The sequence below is a fragment of the Chaetura pelagica genome, unplaced genomic scaffold (assembly GCF_000747805.2).
Source record: "Chaetura pelagica isolate M959 unplaced genomic scaffold, ChaPel_1.0 scaffold123, whole genome shotgun sequence".
Taxonomy (NCBI): Eukaryota; Metazoa; Chordata; class Aves; order Apodiformes; family Apodidae; genus Chaetura; species Chaetura pelagica.
Genome location: NW_009953295.1, coordinates 2,667,636 through 2,684,664, shown reverse-complemented (window position 1 = coordinate 2,684,664; position 17,029 = coordinate 2,667,636). Strand labels below are relative to the sequence as shown.

The 17,029-nt window shown below is 39.6% G+C and overlaps 1 protein-coding gene across 1 annotated transcript in view; it reads right to left on the bottom strand.

Moving 5' to 3' along the window:
* Window positions 1-16,555, bottom strand: part of SLC5A7 (solute carrier family 5 (sodium/choline cotransporter), member 7) — a 21,552-nt gene extending 4,997 nt beyond the window's left edge. The window contains exons 1-4 of the mRNA XM_009997896.1: window positions 16,378-16,555; window positions 9,961-10,074; window positions 6,785-6,940; window positions 3,545-3,693 (exon numbers count right to left, since the gene is read on the bottom strand). Of these exons, the coding sequence (XP_009996198.1) occupies window positions 3,545-3,693; window positions 6,785-6,940; window positions 9,961-10,074; window positions 16,378-16,555 (597 nt within the window). The remainder of the gene's footprint in view (window positions 1-3,544; window positions 3,694-6,784; window positions 6,941-9,960; window positions 10,075-16,377) is intronic.
* Window positions 16,556-17,029: the final 474 nt, after the last annotated feature.

Genomic DNA, 17,029 nt, shown 5'->3' with positions numbered 1-17,029 from the left:
TATACATCTTCATTTTATTTTCCTTAAACTCCACCTACATTATTCACAGCCTTTCCCAGGCCACACTGTAAAGAAACATCAACCCATAAATTTGTGTGCAATAGCATCAGGATCTGCAAGTGTCCAGGCATGAAACACCACAAACACATCTGAAAGGTTGGGAATTTATTGATAATGCAACACAGAAGTGTATCATGGCAAGAGAAGGGTGCTGTCATTGAATCCACAGCTCTACTGCTCCAGAACACCCAGTTACCCAGTGTTACGGCACTCTTCTACCTTGAGGGCAATTTCACTCTGGACTCTTGACTCTTTTCAGTCTCTTGATTCAAAAACCCTTCCTACAGACAGTTTTGGCCAGAAGATTAATTTCTTTCTCCAACTGACTTCTTGTGCTAACTCATTTTGTAATGATGTAACTCACTAACTCTCTATAAGGACCTCAGTAGCTCCTACTGAGATGAAAACCATGTGGAGTAGACCATTGCAAGAATCATTGTTAAGGCTCCAATCATACCCAAAACACAAAGATAACTATAATCCAACTGATCACACTTAAGTGTATAGGGTAACAGGAGCAAGGAGGGGAGAAATCAAACATTTTCCCCTATTTTTTGTACAACTATGGCAATAATGTGTGAAAATTATATGAATTACTGCTGTTTTGCTGCACTGCCTTTTATTCAGGTTGTTCATCATATACCATATTATTCTGTTCTCAGTTACATATTAAACTTTGCCAATTTAAGCACTTAGGCAGAAAGATTCTTTTCTCGCTGTCTGCTTGGGTTTTTCTGGGAAAGATCACCAAAATGTTTCAACTGCCTCCTAGGTATTTTGAGGGAAAAATAAACATTGTCAAAATTAGTGGATATTAATACTCCTCTTTTTTTGAGAAATCATTAGGAAACAAGGATGTCAAATGGATTTTTTAAGTCTCATTTGTGAATCTCAAATGTCAAACATGTTTGAGCTCTGAGCTTCTGAAGAGCAGTGTGCTGCCCATACTCAGCTGAGATTTTCAGTAGGGTAAATTTCTAAAGGTCCACCTGCAGCCTGCATGCCACAGCCCAGGATTTAACAGAAACTGCATTGCAAATGCATTGTCAAGTTTTGTAATCCATTCCAGTACCTGGCAGTAACTGAAGTCTTTGTGGTGTCAAGGATTACCTCCATATTATTAAATAAAACAAGTCAACATGCTTTCTCTGGCCCTGCAGTTCACTGACATGTCATGGTTTACATCCATACACCTAGATTCCTTTCTCTGTCAAAAAGGACAGCCCTCAACTGTTCCTGGGAACTATCTGAGAAAGTACTATTTGGCATGGGCAGAAGTAGCAGGTAACTAGAAGGACCTGGATCTCATGCCATTGGCAACCAGAAAAAAGGGCTTCTACATGGTGGCAAAGAATTTAGGATGGAGAATTAATAATACAGCTGAGATTAAGAGTCCATAAATAGTGCAGATACAGTGCAGGATCAGGGAAGGACTCTTTGGTTAAGATAAAGACAAAGCTGAGAATTGCAGATGTAGGCAAAGTACAATGGAGAGGTAGAGGGCAACTACATGGGATTTTAAGGAGAAAACCAGAGAAGGATGTGGAGTGGCAGGGGTAGAAGGGGTAGAGGGATGCCTAAGGAGTAACCCTGGCTGAATCAAGGAATTAGAAGTGACTACAACAACCACCTCCTCTTGGGTAAGGAGCAGGAGAGGAACAGACATTAGAGGAATGAGTAGTAAAGCTCTGTGCCTGTGGGAAAACAAACTGCTCCAGAGCCTGGATGGGGAAGCTGCAATGCCTGAGCCTGTGACAACTTCTGCTGTGACACCTACTGTGAAAGTGTTTCATCTCATCTAAAATTGCTTCACCTACAGCATGATCATTTAGAGGGTATCTGAGTCTTCCACCCCATTGATGATGACTCTTCAGGTTACGAATATGGTTCATTCTACATGACATTACTGCTGTTTATTTTAAATGAGAAATTACATTAAAAGCCCAAGATGAATTAAAAACCCCCCACACACTTAAAGCTATGGATTCAAATATTTAGAACACTGCTATAAAACCTTCATTTGCTTCCCCCTTGCTATCAAGTTCATGCTGCCTTTAACACTGGTTTACATGTTGTTACTCCCACGGGATTGGGGTCTTCAGCAGTGCATGAGTTGTTCCCATTTGAAAAGCATTTATTTATTTTGATTTACCTAAAATTTTGAGAATTCCTGTAATGCACCCCATCTGTAAAAATGGAATGGGCCAAAAATATCAATGTGCATGTTAGGGAAGGAGAGTACTTTCCCCACTGTGTAGGTGAAGAGGAAAGGTATTAGAGAAGATCTGGAATAACTTCTCATTTGAGATGGCCAGTTGGAAATTGGATTTACTTTTTCAGGGTATTTAGCACCATTTTAATGAAGTCAGTTACAACAGGGAATGCTTAGCACTTCAGCAAATAAGGCCACAGGCCTCACAGTAGGATGCCACAGAGCAAGGACACACACAGGACTGGTTAGTGACCACGTGTGAGCTTTTGCTGAAGCAATTTCCCTAGAGCTGCACAAGATCTCTGCTGAAAGTGAGAAACAAGTCTGGGTCCCTGAGGTGCCATTCAGTTCCTTCACCTTGAGCCACCCCATTTATTTCAGCCTGTCTCAGATCTCTGGACACCTGTGACCATCTATGACCATGAAGTTAAAACAAAAGGCTACTCACTAGCATATCACTGATAGCTGATGAAGGGACATTCATATCACTGTATTCAAACACAAGGTCACCTGGTGAGTCTTCCTACGCTAGGGTCTCCAAGGATAATGGAGGAAAATGAGAGAAAATTCAAGAAAGTGATTTAAAGCAGGAGGTTAACTAAGATGCATGACTGGGTGACAGCTACAGGAAAGAGAAGAAGGTGAGTAAGCATCTCTGCTGGTCCAATACCAAGGTTTCTGGACTGCTCTACTGACTGATTCCTACTTCTGATGCCTCCATCCAGTGCCTGTGCCACAGTCCTATGGACAGAGAGAGAAGGAGGAAAATCTTTACTGCAAGGGTGACAAAACACTGGAAAAAAGCCTCCAGGCTGCCCATGGAGGTTGTGGAGTCTCCTTCTCTGGAGACGTTCAAAATCTGCCTGGATGCAGTCCTGAGTAATGTGCTCTAGGTGAGCCTTCTTTAGTGGGGCTGTTGGACTAGATGACCTCTACAGGTCCTGTGATTCTGTGAGTCAGGTCCAGTCCTCTCCTGAGATACAGATGTACTCAGTAGGAAAATTATGTGAGAGTTTGCACTATCAAACTAGTTGGAAAAAAGCCAAAGATTTGGGCCTCTCGGTCAGCCTTATTGTCAAAGCACAGGTTGTACACTGATGTCAATACAGAATCTGGAATATCTGGAGAATACCTGGAATATCTGGAATATCCTTTGACATGCTTTCAGTGAAGACATAGTTCCAAACATGGAGGTCAACAATAGGTCTCAGTAATCATCATAATGCTCAGGGCAAAATTCTCAACAAAGAAGAGAAAAGAAGTCAAACTTACCAGCCCCAGGAAGATGCAGAAGAGCTGAACTACATCTGTGTAAGCCACAGAATAAAGCCCACCCACAAGCGTGTACATAGTTGCAATCAGGGCAGAAATAATGACTGAAAGGTTGACATTAATGTCAATGATCACACTTATAGTGGCACCTGTTGGGAAAAACAAAGCACTGTGTGTTAGCATCTGTCACAGTATGTCTGATGAGATGGCTCACCTGTGTTAAGTTCCATATACAAGTGCTGGTCTGACACTTATCAACAAGCATGAAGATATTCCCCCTCTATCTTCTGCACATACCTTCTGCAACTTTGAAGTGAGTGGGGAAAGAAAGGGTCCTGCTGGTCAAAGTTTTAACATTTTTTATTTCGCATATTCTGATGAAATGGAGGAGAGGAGGGTCCCAACAGCCTTTCCTTACATAGCTCAAGCTCTGGAAGGACTACACTCTCTTGTTCTATCTGGGGAAAAGCAGCCATGCACAGACAGCTGAAGCCTCCCTGTGTGAGTTGCAGCTGCATGGGATCAAGTGCATCACTGCAGCAGAGGCTGGGCCTATGGGTGGTCTGCTGCAACATATCACTCTTTGTACCTCACTTATGCTCTGAGGTAGCCCACTTCAACCAAGGAAGGAATGGTAGAGAAAGCGTCAGCTAGAGAGACAATTGTCCACTGACTCTTCTAAAGTACCTTTGAATTATTTACATGGGATGAAAGTGGGTTTCTTTGCAAAGCTGGAGAATCCAGCCCCATTGTTGACCCACAACCCAAGAATTTTTCCAAGTGTCCCTGAGCAGATTTCATTTGTAGAAAACAAACCACAACATTGAGCTGACCAGTCAGTCTTCACATAACAGCTCAAAGAATTGAAGACTTGCTGAGACTGAAAGGCATTCCTAGAAACTGTCTAGTCCGAGTCCCTACTCAAGCAGTGTCAACTGGAGAAGGTTGCTCAGGATCATGTTCAGTCAGGTCTTGAGTATCTGCAAGGATGGCTCCTCCTCTAGCATGCTTTCCTAGGGTTCTCAGGGTCCTAGGATTCCTGAAGGCTGGTCTCACCAGCAAAGAATGAAGCAGGGAAGGCACTGAGTACTTCACTTTTTTTGATATCCTTTGCCACCAGGTCCCCTGTCCCATTCAACAGCAGTCCAAATTGTTCTACTTTATGTATTTATCATGAAAGCTCTTCCTGCTGTCCTTCCTGGCCAGATTCAAATCCAGATGGACCTTTTAAAACTAATCTCTGCATGCTTGGACAATGTATCTGTACTCCTTCCAGGTCACCTGTCTCTGCTTCCATCTCTTGAATGCTTCCTTTTTGTTTCTGAGACTAGTCAGGAGATCTTTTTTCATCCATGCAGGTCTCCTGCCAGCTTTACTTGTTTTCCTGGTTGTCAAGCTGGACTGTTCTCGAGCTTGGAGGTGACCCCTGAATACCAACCAGCTCTCTGGATTCCTCTACAGGGCTGCCTCCCATGGGATTCCTCCAAGCAGATCCTTGGAGAGGCCATACTCTACTCTCCTGAAGTCAGTTGTTGTTGTCTTTATTTTTGCCTTGGTCTCTCCTCTCAAGACCCTGGACTCCACCATCTCATGAACACCGCAGCCAAGTCTGCCTCCAGCTTTCACATCTCTAATTAGTTCTTCCTTGTTTTTAGGTAACAGACCCAATAGAGCACCTTCCTTAGATGTATTAGCTATTTCAAGTGATTGCAGTGTTTAAAATCCATGTTTTAAATTAAATTCCTCTCCTTCTATTTAGGATAATTTAAATTACAAACACTGCAGTAACTTTCAGTCCTTACAAGTATTGCAGATGGATGTTCTTGACCACATAGGTGGAAAAGCTCTGGCAGTAGAACACAAAGGGATATGTGGTATGTAAGAGATGCTGGGAGCTGCCAGGTGGCTTCCTGTTGTCCTTCGAAGCCTTCAAAGTTCATGTGCTTAAGAATGACAAGCTCAGATCACTTTCATAAGCTGGAAGCCCTGTCTTTCCCTGCCAAGTAAGAAATTTTGAGGAAAATCAAGAAGTGAAGAGTATTGGATTTAAACATTCATCAGTGATAACAGATGTGCAAGTTAGGAGGTGTAATATAACCAGGTTATTCAGAGAATAGTTAAAATCAAAGCCTTAGTGACCTTTCTAGTCACTGACAGTCTTCAACTACCAGCTCTTGATATAAACCTACTAGAACCTACTAGAAAGGTATTCATACCATTTGCTTTTAAATATCATAGATTAGCTTGTTCTCAATCAAGAAGAAAGTATATTCCAAATACTCAAGAGTGTTCTTCAAGTTATTCAATTCCTATCACCTCAGCATGTAGTTTGTTCTTAGTCCCTTAAGGGTTTTGTGATTAAATTGTGGTAAACAAGCTCCCCATTGCTTCGCAGTTCATCAGAGCACAGTTGGAGAGTACCTTCCAAGTTTGTTTTCTTTTTAAAATACCTTGTGCTAGAAAGCATTACCACACGCATGTGCACTATGAGCATGATTAGCCTGTAAAAGTCAACTACTGGTGCTTCAACTCAAGGGCTTTCTCAGTTCTTGAAGGGATTGCTAAATTCAAGCCTGAAATATAATTAAAAACCCTGGAAACTGATTTTTTGTCAGGACTGGAAGAGTAGTTAGGTGATTTCATATTGAGTCAGAGTTCCATTAATACTCTGAATCCTTCCTTGAATCCTAAGTGTTTTCTTTATTTTGTTGTGTAGAAAACCATTTAGAATTGAGTAATACTTGAATTTATTGATCAGCATCTGTTTTGCTTCTATTATTTGTGCTATGGGAAGTTCTATATAGGTAGATCTCCTTTATGTAAAGGGTTCTTTTGTTTAGATCTATTGGCAATAATCTTTCGTACCTTTAAGGGAAAATTTGACTTGCTTCTCTGATCTCAGTGAAGCTTGGGTCAGCCTAGACATAAAAGGGACACTTGTAATCACTCATGTCACCCTCACAATTACAGGAAATTTTCTGCTAAACCTTTCCATGTTCTTTGAAAAGGGACAACTTAAAGATACCCCAAAATAAACAGACACTCTGTGTGTCTTTCCGTTAACAAAATAATAAGCCATTACCTGGTTTAATTAGAAGTTAGCATGGGTCTGAGAGCTGTCATACTATGAACCATTTGCCCAGGATAGTTACCATTTGAAGCCAGAAATGTAATGTGTTTCTGATTTTCTTAATCTTTTCCACCTGTGACAAATTAAGGTATATACTGCTTATTCCTTACCTAAGGCAGAGAAGATGGCAGCAGCCCAGAACATTTCTCCCATTAAAGCTGGAATAAACAGCAGCCCTCCCATCCTTTTTCCATAAAGCTGCTGGAAAGGGTCTAGCATTGTCACGTAGCCTTTGGATCGCATGGGTTTTGCAAAGAAAAGGCCACCTACAAAGAACAGTAGTGTAAGATACCAGCTGCAGTGGAGAAATGCATTGCCATTAAGGGCAATGGTTGTCAGTTAAGGGTACAAAAATATAAGTATTACTGTTTGGTTTTGGTTTCTTTAAGAAATAAATACAGTTAAAATATCTTTAACAACTCTTACTTTACTTCTGTCTACAGAATTACATAAACATCCACACCATTAGTAGCTATGGTACAATAATAAAGAATAAGTTTGTATTATTTTGTCTGGTTCCTTTTACTTAATCTGCCATTATGGAGGCTGTCAGTTTTTTGTCTAACTTTGGATCAGCCTAGGGGAATGAGTTTTCTACCTAATCCTGTTCATTCTTAGAGCAGAATTCAGCATGAATTTTCACACGGTCCTACTCTAAAACACCCTGTCTGGGATGCCTGGATCAGAAATATGAATTCACACGGTTCAGTGCACACACAGCAAGTCTGATTCTTTCAGGACAATTCAGGTTTATTACGTATACTTAAATCAACCTTATGACACCTGCAGGGTAGGTCACATGCTTCTTTGGCTTTGCAGGTGTCAGGCTCCTTGAACATTTGTCATACACTTATTTCACTTAAGCATGTTAAAGAATTTTGATGTATCACAATTCTGCTCTATGTGGGTAGCATATGGGCTGGATTTGCACCTGAATGAGCAAAGGTCTCACTTTTCTAATGTACAGTCCCCAAATTCTTTCTGCCCAGGGAAAGAAAAGAACGTATTTCAGGAAAGTTAAAAGAGACCACTTATGGAAACCTGTGTAGTTGAGACCTGCACGTGACTATAACTAAGGAGACTTCTACCCAAGTAAAACTGCTGAAATGCAAGGTATAAACTACCACAGAAAAACTGGAAACCCAGTCAGTTCCATATAAATTCTGCTGTACAGTGTTTGACAACCCTTAGTTAGGTTCTTCATCACAAGATAGGTAACGCATTCATAGTATTTTACAGATTTTCCACTTTTCTATGTAATGCCTTATATTGCTCAAATTTCTTCATTTCATTAAGTTCCATGAACAGAAGTTACTGGGTTACCAATCACAATTTATTTATAACACTTATGTTAATGATGTCTTTAGGCACGATGTTCAGATGCAGAAACCCTCCAGCATATTTTTACTATTCTTGGATTGGTCATGGGTCCTGTTCCTCGTCTGCTTATTATGTCATCATTGCAAAAGACAACTAAAAGAAGAGTCACTAGTATTATCATCTATTTATTTAGCCTTATGTGGGGGGAGAAGCTGGGCCATTCTCCACATTGTTCAAACATCTATCAAAGGAAACAGGGGATATTCTAACCTTTAAAGACAAATATTCTGAAATATTAGGAAAAGCAGTGTGAAGCACAACATTGAAATAACAGTGAGATTACATCCTAAATCCTTCCAATCTGAAGCAATATTTCTTCTAGGCTTGTATTTATAGTTCTCTTTTTTTTTTCTTTAGACGAATAACCAGCTCCTCCCCCCATGTACAAATGTACAGATCACACCTACATGAATGCTTTCCTCTTTGTGCTCTGCAGAGACTGTATGATCACATGGTACAGACTTATTTTCTCTGCAGTGGCCATTATAATTTCTAAAGAATTAATAAATTCAAAATTTCATTTGAAAGTCTGGATCTATAAAAACAGCTGGAAATGAGGGGAGAGGCCAACTCAACCCCTTCTGGTCTATGAGTAATTTGTGACAATTCTACAGAGGCTGAGTCAGGAAGATGCTTATGACTGTGCTCCTAATGGCTGCTTAATGACAACAATGACCTCATAATGACATCAACTGATCTCCAGGCAGACATCTACTGTTACTGTTTTCCTTACAGGACATAGAGCTGCCCTCATGGATGGGAACTACTACTGGAACTGGGGCTGGTCTGCACTTTCCAGAGAGGAGCATCTACAATAGGGATGTTTTGAAGACAGGAGAACCAGGACAGGCCATAGGAAAACATTTCAAAGGGGAAAAAAGAGTTGGGAGGGAAAACAAGCTGTACAGGAAGAAATAAAAAGGGGCAAGAAGACCTAGATAAGCAATTAAAGGAAACAAAGAGACAGACTAGGTGGGGGGAACGTGAGGAAAGACTTAAAATAGACTGAGAGGTCTAATACACCAGGCTAATACACCAGTCACACTAATGAAAGATGAAAAACACAGTGTCTTTTTTGTTGCCTCAGGAACCTGATCTGTTCACAAACTGAGAGGATGCCATTGACAGCTTTGTGGTGTATTCATCACAGTTCACAAGACAATACTTTTATTGTGAGCTGTTCCATGTTGTTGAGATATGGTAATTTTTTTGTTGCTATTATTTTTAATAAAGGCAAGGAAGTTCTGAGACTACATTTCAGGAATTAGAGACCACACCATTAAAATTGTAACGTCTGTATTTTACACCCTAGCCCTGCATATGGCAGGAATGTGTATTTGCATTTTGACTTGTGATTTGGAGTTTTGTACCACATTTAAGAAGATGCTTGGTCCAATTTTAAGGAAAGATTCTACTACAGATTTCCTACAAAAAAAATAGACATCTAAGTTATTTGGACTCTTGGTAAAGATCTGCAATGCACAAGTATTTCTGGAACCTGAAAGGCTATTTCTCATTCTTTAATGCCAAAATTTATAGAGGCCCTGATATTATCATCTTCCAGATCATATAGGTACTTAAAGAAAACCTGAATATATAAAACTTAGTACATATAATTAAAAAAAGAAAACAAAACTAAAAAAAAAATCTTCCTTATTGTGACCTCCATAGATCACTATGGTTGTGATAATCAAATAGGTCTTCCCAAGACACTCAGGAGACTTGAGATATCACAGTATTTATAATGATTTTCTGTTTTTCTTTTTAACAGCCAAAATTATCAGCAGAAGGGATCCAGTTTACCTCAGTATCTTTTTATCAGACACTAGTTCTTTCATTTCAAATTCTGGACTCTTCATCACAAGTATTTAAAATAAGAGAATATTAGCTTTAGTTTTTCACTTACCTAAAACCAGACTAAGGGAATATCCGATAGGTGCCTGAGCCCAAGCTAGACCATAGCCTGGGACATACACAGCCTCAGCTGTCCCATTGATGTAACCTCCTCCAACCCATGTGGCTGCAAAAGAAGGGGAGGAAAAGTCTTTAATGTGCACAAAGAAAGAAAACCTCCCATGTCATGGAATGAAAACGTCATCACGTAATTTTGCTACTTTATATCGCAGGTACTGTACAAGTGCCAGACATGGCCTCCTTCTATAAAAGTTAGTCCTAATTACAGAAACTTACAACCTAAGCATATGAAAAAAGAAGTCAGATGGACTGAGACAATCATCAAACTGTCAAAGCATTTGTATAGTCAGTGAAGATGTGAGGGCTGAGTCCCCACTACTTGTTTACAATGAAGGAAGCACATCAACATGTTAACTACTATAATATTTTTTGCACTAGTCCAAATGAAAAAGAGATGTAAGGAAGGATCCAAAGAAGTACAATAAATAGATATTGTTAAAGTCATCCCAGCTGGGAAAACTCAAAATATTCGAATTAGACAAGAGTTTAATGCATTTACTAGGGCCTTCATGAAAAAAATGGCCCTTAAAACCTTGTTACATTTTAAGTTGTGGCTACACCAAGCACTTTTAGTAAACTCTGATGTCCTGAAATGTCATATTTCCATGTAGGGCTGTGGTAGCTCAGTGTTGCTACTTAAGTTCAAAACTTTGACTCATTTGTTTTTCTGCTCCCTGAAGACATATTCCAGAAGTGAATTGTGGTATCTATACTATTTCTGATTTTATCTTCCTAAATACCATCAGTATTTTTAATATAATAATATCAGATCCTTGGTGAATTGATTCTCTTCCTTGAAGGTAAGTTTCATTTGAGAACTTGGGACCTACAGTATGTTTGACAGAAAATCTCCAACACAGAAATGAAGAAAATTTAATTAAATTTTGTAAAGAAATTTCATTAAAATCTAAATGACCACTTTTATCCACTTACCTGTGCCATGTCTCAATTACTACCAGAGAGTACTTTTTTTTTTAACTCAATCCTAAATTAAAGCATGGATTTAGATCCAAAGATCTCTGGCAATCAGATCATTACAATTGTCCCCCCTTCAGCATTTTAAAACACAGGAATGGACGATTATGCTGTTGCAAATAATATAATGGTTTGTATTAAGGATGTAAAAGCAGAGAAAATCTGTAACAAAAGAAATGACCCAAGGAAGCCTGTGATTGGTAGACTTCTGGGTATTGAGATCTACTGATTGCTATAGATAAAAGACAAGGGGCAAGTGATGGCCCTGTAGGACCACATGGAGAATATGAATGAACACTGATCCTTGATGGGAAGAGCAAGGATACAGAATCTACACATAGGCGGGAATGCGATACTTCGGTATCAGAGTTCGAGAATCATACAATCATAGAATGTGGGGGGGGGTTGGAAGGGACCTTTAAAGGACATCTAAACTAGTGTCCCCTGCAGTGCACAGGGACCTTTTTCACTAGATCAGGCTGCTCAAAGCCCCATCAAGCCTGACCTGGAATGTCTCCAGGGATGGGACCTCCACGGCTTCTCTGCACAATTTGTTTCAGTGTGTCACCACCCTTATAGTGAGGAATTTCCTCCTAATGTCTATTCTTAATTTACCTCCTTTTAGTTTAAAGCCATTCCCCCTTATCCTATCACTATACATCCTTGTGAAAAGTCCCTCTCCAGCTTTCCTTTAGCCCCTTCAGGTACTGGAAAGCCGCTCTAAGGTCTCTGCAGAGACTTCCTCTTTTCCAGGCTGAACAACCTCAACTCTCTCAGCCTGTCTTTGTAGGAGAGGTGCTCCAGCCCTCTGATCATTTTCATGGCCCTACTCTGTCCTTGCTCCAACAGCTCCATGTCCTTGTGTTGGGGGCTCCAGAACTGGACAAAATACTCAAGGTGGAGTCTCACCAGAAAGGAGGAGACCTTCCTTTACCTCCCTTGACCTTCTGGCCACACTTCTCATGGTGTGTCCCAGGACACTGTTGGCTTCCTGGGCTGCAAGTGCACACTTGGCTGCTTATGTTGAGCTTCTCATCAGCCAACACCCCCAAATCCTCTTCCTTGGGGATGTTCTCAACCCCTTCTCCACCCAGCCTGTTTCCATGTTTGGGATTGCCCTAACCCAGGTGTGAAACTCTGCACTTGGCCTTGCTGAACTTCATGAGGTTGGCATGGGCCCTCCTCTCAAGCCTGTCAAGGTCTCTCTTGATGGCCTCCCTTCCCTCCAGCATGTCTACCACACTGCTTGGTGTCATCATCAAACTTGCTCAGGATGCACTCAATTCCACTGTCCATGTCACTGGCAAATATGCTAAATAATCCTGGTCCAGTAATGGACCCTTGAGGGACATGTCATCACTGATCTCCAACCAGACATTGCAATGTTAACTGCTGAGCCCATGACTACCTGAGATGCTTGATGACTATTGTATCTCAAGCAGCATAGACTTAAGAGAGTAGTTTGTAAGGACCTGTACACAATAACAAAAGTAAGTATTTAGAAAGGGAATTGTATTTATCTCCTTCCTTGGGAAAAGTATGAGCATGCATTCTGCATGAACGATACCCACTTCCAGATGGGGAATAATATCCTATAGCCAAGAACAGATGTCCAGCATTGCTGCAGTTGTGGTGCAAAGAGGCTTCAACATCCAGTATCTATTTGCCTGGGGTTGCTACAGAGGTGCCAAGTGTTCTCCAAGGGGCACCTGGATGCTATGTCTAGCTCCCTTATGTTTTTTCTGGAGGGAGGTAAGTCACTTCCCTTCTGTGTGATGTTACAGGGGCCATTTGTCTACACTGGCTGGGGACAGAGAGTGTGCCCCACAGAAAGGTCTATGTGGCACAAAGGATTTAGCACTTATTTTCAATTTTGTTTCATAATTTCTGGATTGGAAATTTAAAAAAATAGCTGCTGATCATTTTTTCTGTGCATGTGACTGCTTTGGAACATCTGCCAAGGACCCCAGAGCTCTAGGAAGGCGCTATATGGCTTTTTCTGAAGGGGCAAGCGACTAGTCAGCATGTACACTGACATCAGTAAATACATTAGAAAAGAAATAATGGGATATGATAGGATGGAATTTCAATCTTAGATATTAATTTCTGACCCTCAGTTTGCTGAGCCACAATTTAAAGTTAGTTTAATACCTCTTCTAGTGAAAATCTTTCTTTTTTCTAAATCAAACAAAAGGAATAGAAAATTTAATAGTCTATGAAAAGACTCGTGGTAATCTATTTTAATCCCCTCTTTGCTTGCCATCTGAAGGACCAAACAATGCAGCAAATATCAATATCCATTTAAAACATGCACCCAAAGAATTATCAAGACAAATACTGAGGATGTTGAGAGCAATTCCACTCCCAGTCCATACAAAGAACACAGAAATTAATCTCAGAGTTCTTTACATAGACTGATAGATATTAGAATTATTTTTTTTTTGGCACTTCTTTGTGAATAATCCCTTTTCTAACCTCTGAAATTATTGCATCATCACATCAAGTTCTGTAAAATGAAAATCCTGACCTAAGGATTAAAAAAAACACAATAGAATTTAGTAATATTTATTTTTTTTCTTGTGGAGAGATATGAATCTCCATCCACCTAAAATGAAAAAATGACATACATAGACTATGATTTTTGGTCATGTTTGCAAGCATTTGATTATGTCAACCCAAATATTTCCTTGGGGTTTAAACTGAATCACTGAAATCGAAATAGACTTAAGTTTGTCGCAGGTACCACTTCTTAAGAATTTCATCCACAAATTAAGGAACGCTCTCATTTAATGCAACATTTTAACTATAACTGTAAAAATAATACACAAATTAAAGGCATGTCTTCTGTTGTACAATGTTAGCTCGTTTAAATGAGAGTTCCTGTGATCCATCCTCAATTCAAGGTTCTGACTCTTTCTATTTTGATAATCGCAGATGCACTCAGTCTTCACCAGGCTTTGTGTTTAGGCATCTCAGTAGCTAGTTGATACAGCTGCTTCTTCAGGCTCACGGGATACATCCAAATATGCCCACAGCGATTATTCACAGGTAATGCAGTAGCCTTAAGGCTTTGAAATGCCGTTTAGAAAATGAACTATAATTACTCAGGAATCCTGAGTCCATTACTACGAAGTCACAATGCTTAAGCTCTGAATTTGATTTTAAATTTGTAGAATAAGTTCTGTCATCCTCCCCACCAAGCAGCCCTATAATCTGCTACAGTTTTTTTTTAGCCAATATCCATGAAAGAAGATAGTGGTTATCCCAAGTGAGAAAGACAGAATTAGGCCTTATCCCCTAACCTGCAGTATTTAATGTCCATATTAACAACAACCTTTCTTGAGATCTTAAAAATTTTATTGTTTTATAGGATAGGCTTTGATTTTTAGTTGCTTAAATATGATTAAAACTGTAAAATATACAGACTACGTTGGAATAGCTATATAGCTCTGGAGGCACAGTTATGAGGTGCAGAATCTGCATTTTTAAAGAAGCAAACGTCCTTGAATAATATGATCATTTAGTAAAAATTACTGTGGATTTTGATCAGCTTACTTTCACAATTATTTTGTTATGGCTTTACAAACTAAGTATCCCAAACACCCTCATCAAGACAAAACCCGGACCAACTCCCGACTCAGTAGACTTGTGCCCACACCTAACTTCATGTGCCATTCCCCAAAATGGAAAGTGCACTTTAATTGCCATCTCAAGCTTCAATTGCCTTTCTGTGGAACGCAGAGGTGAGAAAGCATGTGAAGTGGGATAGCATAAAAGCCATGAGTATTTTAGCTGTGCAAGGTCTTCACAATTAGCTTGATATTCTAGCGCAGTGATGATACGCGGCGCTATCTCTAGAACTTGCGTGAAACAGGGTGTGCAAACGTGGGTGTGAATTGTTGTGGTTATAGAAATTGCCTACAACATAGGAAGCTCCAGTTCAAGTCTCATCTCTGCTTCAGCTGTTACGAAAAATATTCCTGTAAAATAGGATTAAGGAGAGCATGATTTGTATCTTCTTCCACAGGCAAAGTTATTCGGCGTAACCATTTGTGCAGGGAGTGACTTGATCAGTCTCCACTATTACAGTTTTGTAACAAGCAGTATCTCTGCAAAATATTCTGGTTTTAGTGCACTTGAAAATGTTTCATTCAGCAGAACGCAGTCAAACTAGCTCTTTCAGTGAGCAGAATCTTGTCACATCCAATGCTTCAGTAGCCAGTGGATACATGATACAGTAAATTATAGCAAAGTAGGAAAAGAAGAACATCTGCCTATATTAAAACTTTATTGATTTTACAAACATTCTTTGCTCAATATCCAAGAATTTTGAATGAGCAAATGTCCCTGTAAGGAGATGGAAATTTCTCTTGATTCAAGAACACAGAATTTTGGCTCAACTTTTTATGTGCTTCTTCCTTATTAGGTAATTGTGAAACCCAAATAGGGCAGTAACAGCAAAATATAAATACAATCTGATAAATCAAATTTGGCAATCGAGAGGATTCTGCCTGAATAGGATTTAGAATAAATGCATTTTTAAATATTTCTTTTATAAATAAATAAGTAAATTAAAGCATGCTTAAAATTGAAATTGCTTAAGTAAAAATGATGGACCAATTCACTCTTCTTGCAATGAACTTTTGATCTGATTCCATATGCTAGCTTTTGAGACTTGAGATTTTGGACCATATTGTGAATATCCTGTGTACCCAAATAAGACACCTGGTTTGACTGTCTCTGGGAGTCATACAGCACTGCTTACAAAATTAGTGAAGAACTCTTCACTCACCCAGGCTTTTCCTATGGATACTACTACTCCCAGTAATGTTTTATTTTATGAAGCTGCTGTAAAAGAATCTGAAAGAATACACAAAGTAAGTTTGCTGAAATCAGTGGAATTACAAGTTTGAATTTATGCTGATTTTCTTTTAGAAACTTATTTGAATTGATGCTGAGCAGACGCATCTTTTTGCATATAAACTTTGTCCTCAGATTAAACAAAATAACTCATCAGTTTGGATGGATTTCACAGTAACAGTTATTTTAAAACTGGATTTTGTATTAATCTATAGAAATTCCATACTTCTGTCCCAAGCAGATCTGATCTACAGATGAATATGAAAGCAATGTGTAAGATATATAACTTATTCCTTCTGTACAATTTTAACATATTTGTTGTTTTTATATAGGTGCTACATTAGGCTCTTCAATAAACAATGTGAGCAGCAACTGGAAAAAGAATATAAAGATTTTCTCCATTTTCCCTTATTCAACATGCAGATTACACTTCTTCATTCAGATGGAAAACTGGCAAGTTATAGGCTGATCAGAGAAGAAAAGGAAAAGGTTTTGTGGGTTTTTTTTTACTTACCAGTCATTGTAAATCCACCAACTAGCAAGCCAATGTCTCTTCCACCGACGATAATAGCCTCGCTGCGATCTCCCTCGCTGCCGGTGTTCTTGGTTTTCCAAGCAGCCCATATTCCAACTGCCAGGATAGCCAGGTAGAATACAACTATGGCCACCAGCCCCTCCACATGGAAAGCCATGTTGAAGTTCAGACTGTTCCTTTGAGCGCTATTTCATTAAGACCTCTGGAGAGAATGCAAGAATATGTCTGCTTTTAACAAACCTGCTAAGACTCTTTGCAGAATCAGTGCACAAAAGAACCTCAGATGGTCATTAAAGAGACTATTCTGGTGAATTTATGAAAGGGGTATTTCGGATGTAATTGGAAAGAAGTTTACATGCCAATTGAAATGGCTGTGGAGCAGCAACCAACAACTGCAACCTGTGCTTGAACGATGTGGCTGTCAGCTCTGCAATGCTTAGAAATCAGACACTGAGCACGGAATTCTTTCAGTGTCAACAGCTCCTCAGTGCCTGGGAACTCTTCACTCAAATAGTTTGGTACATGGAAATAGAAGACCTCGGCTATTACAAAAGTCTCCAGCTCGAACACGAGGTACAAAACTGTTTTAAGTTACGTAAGAACAACGGATAAGTAACAGCTACAACAGCAA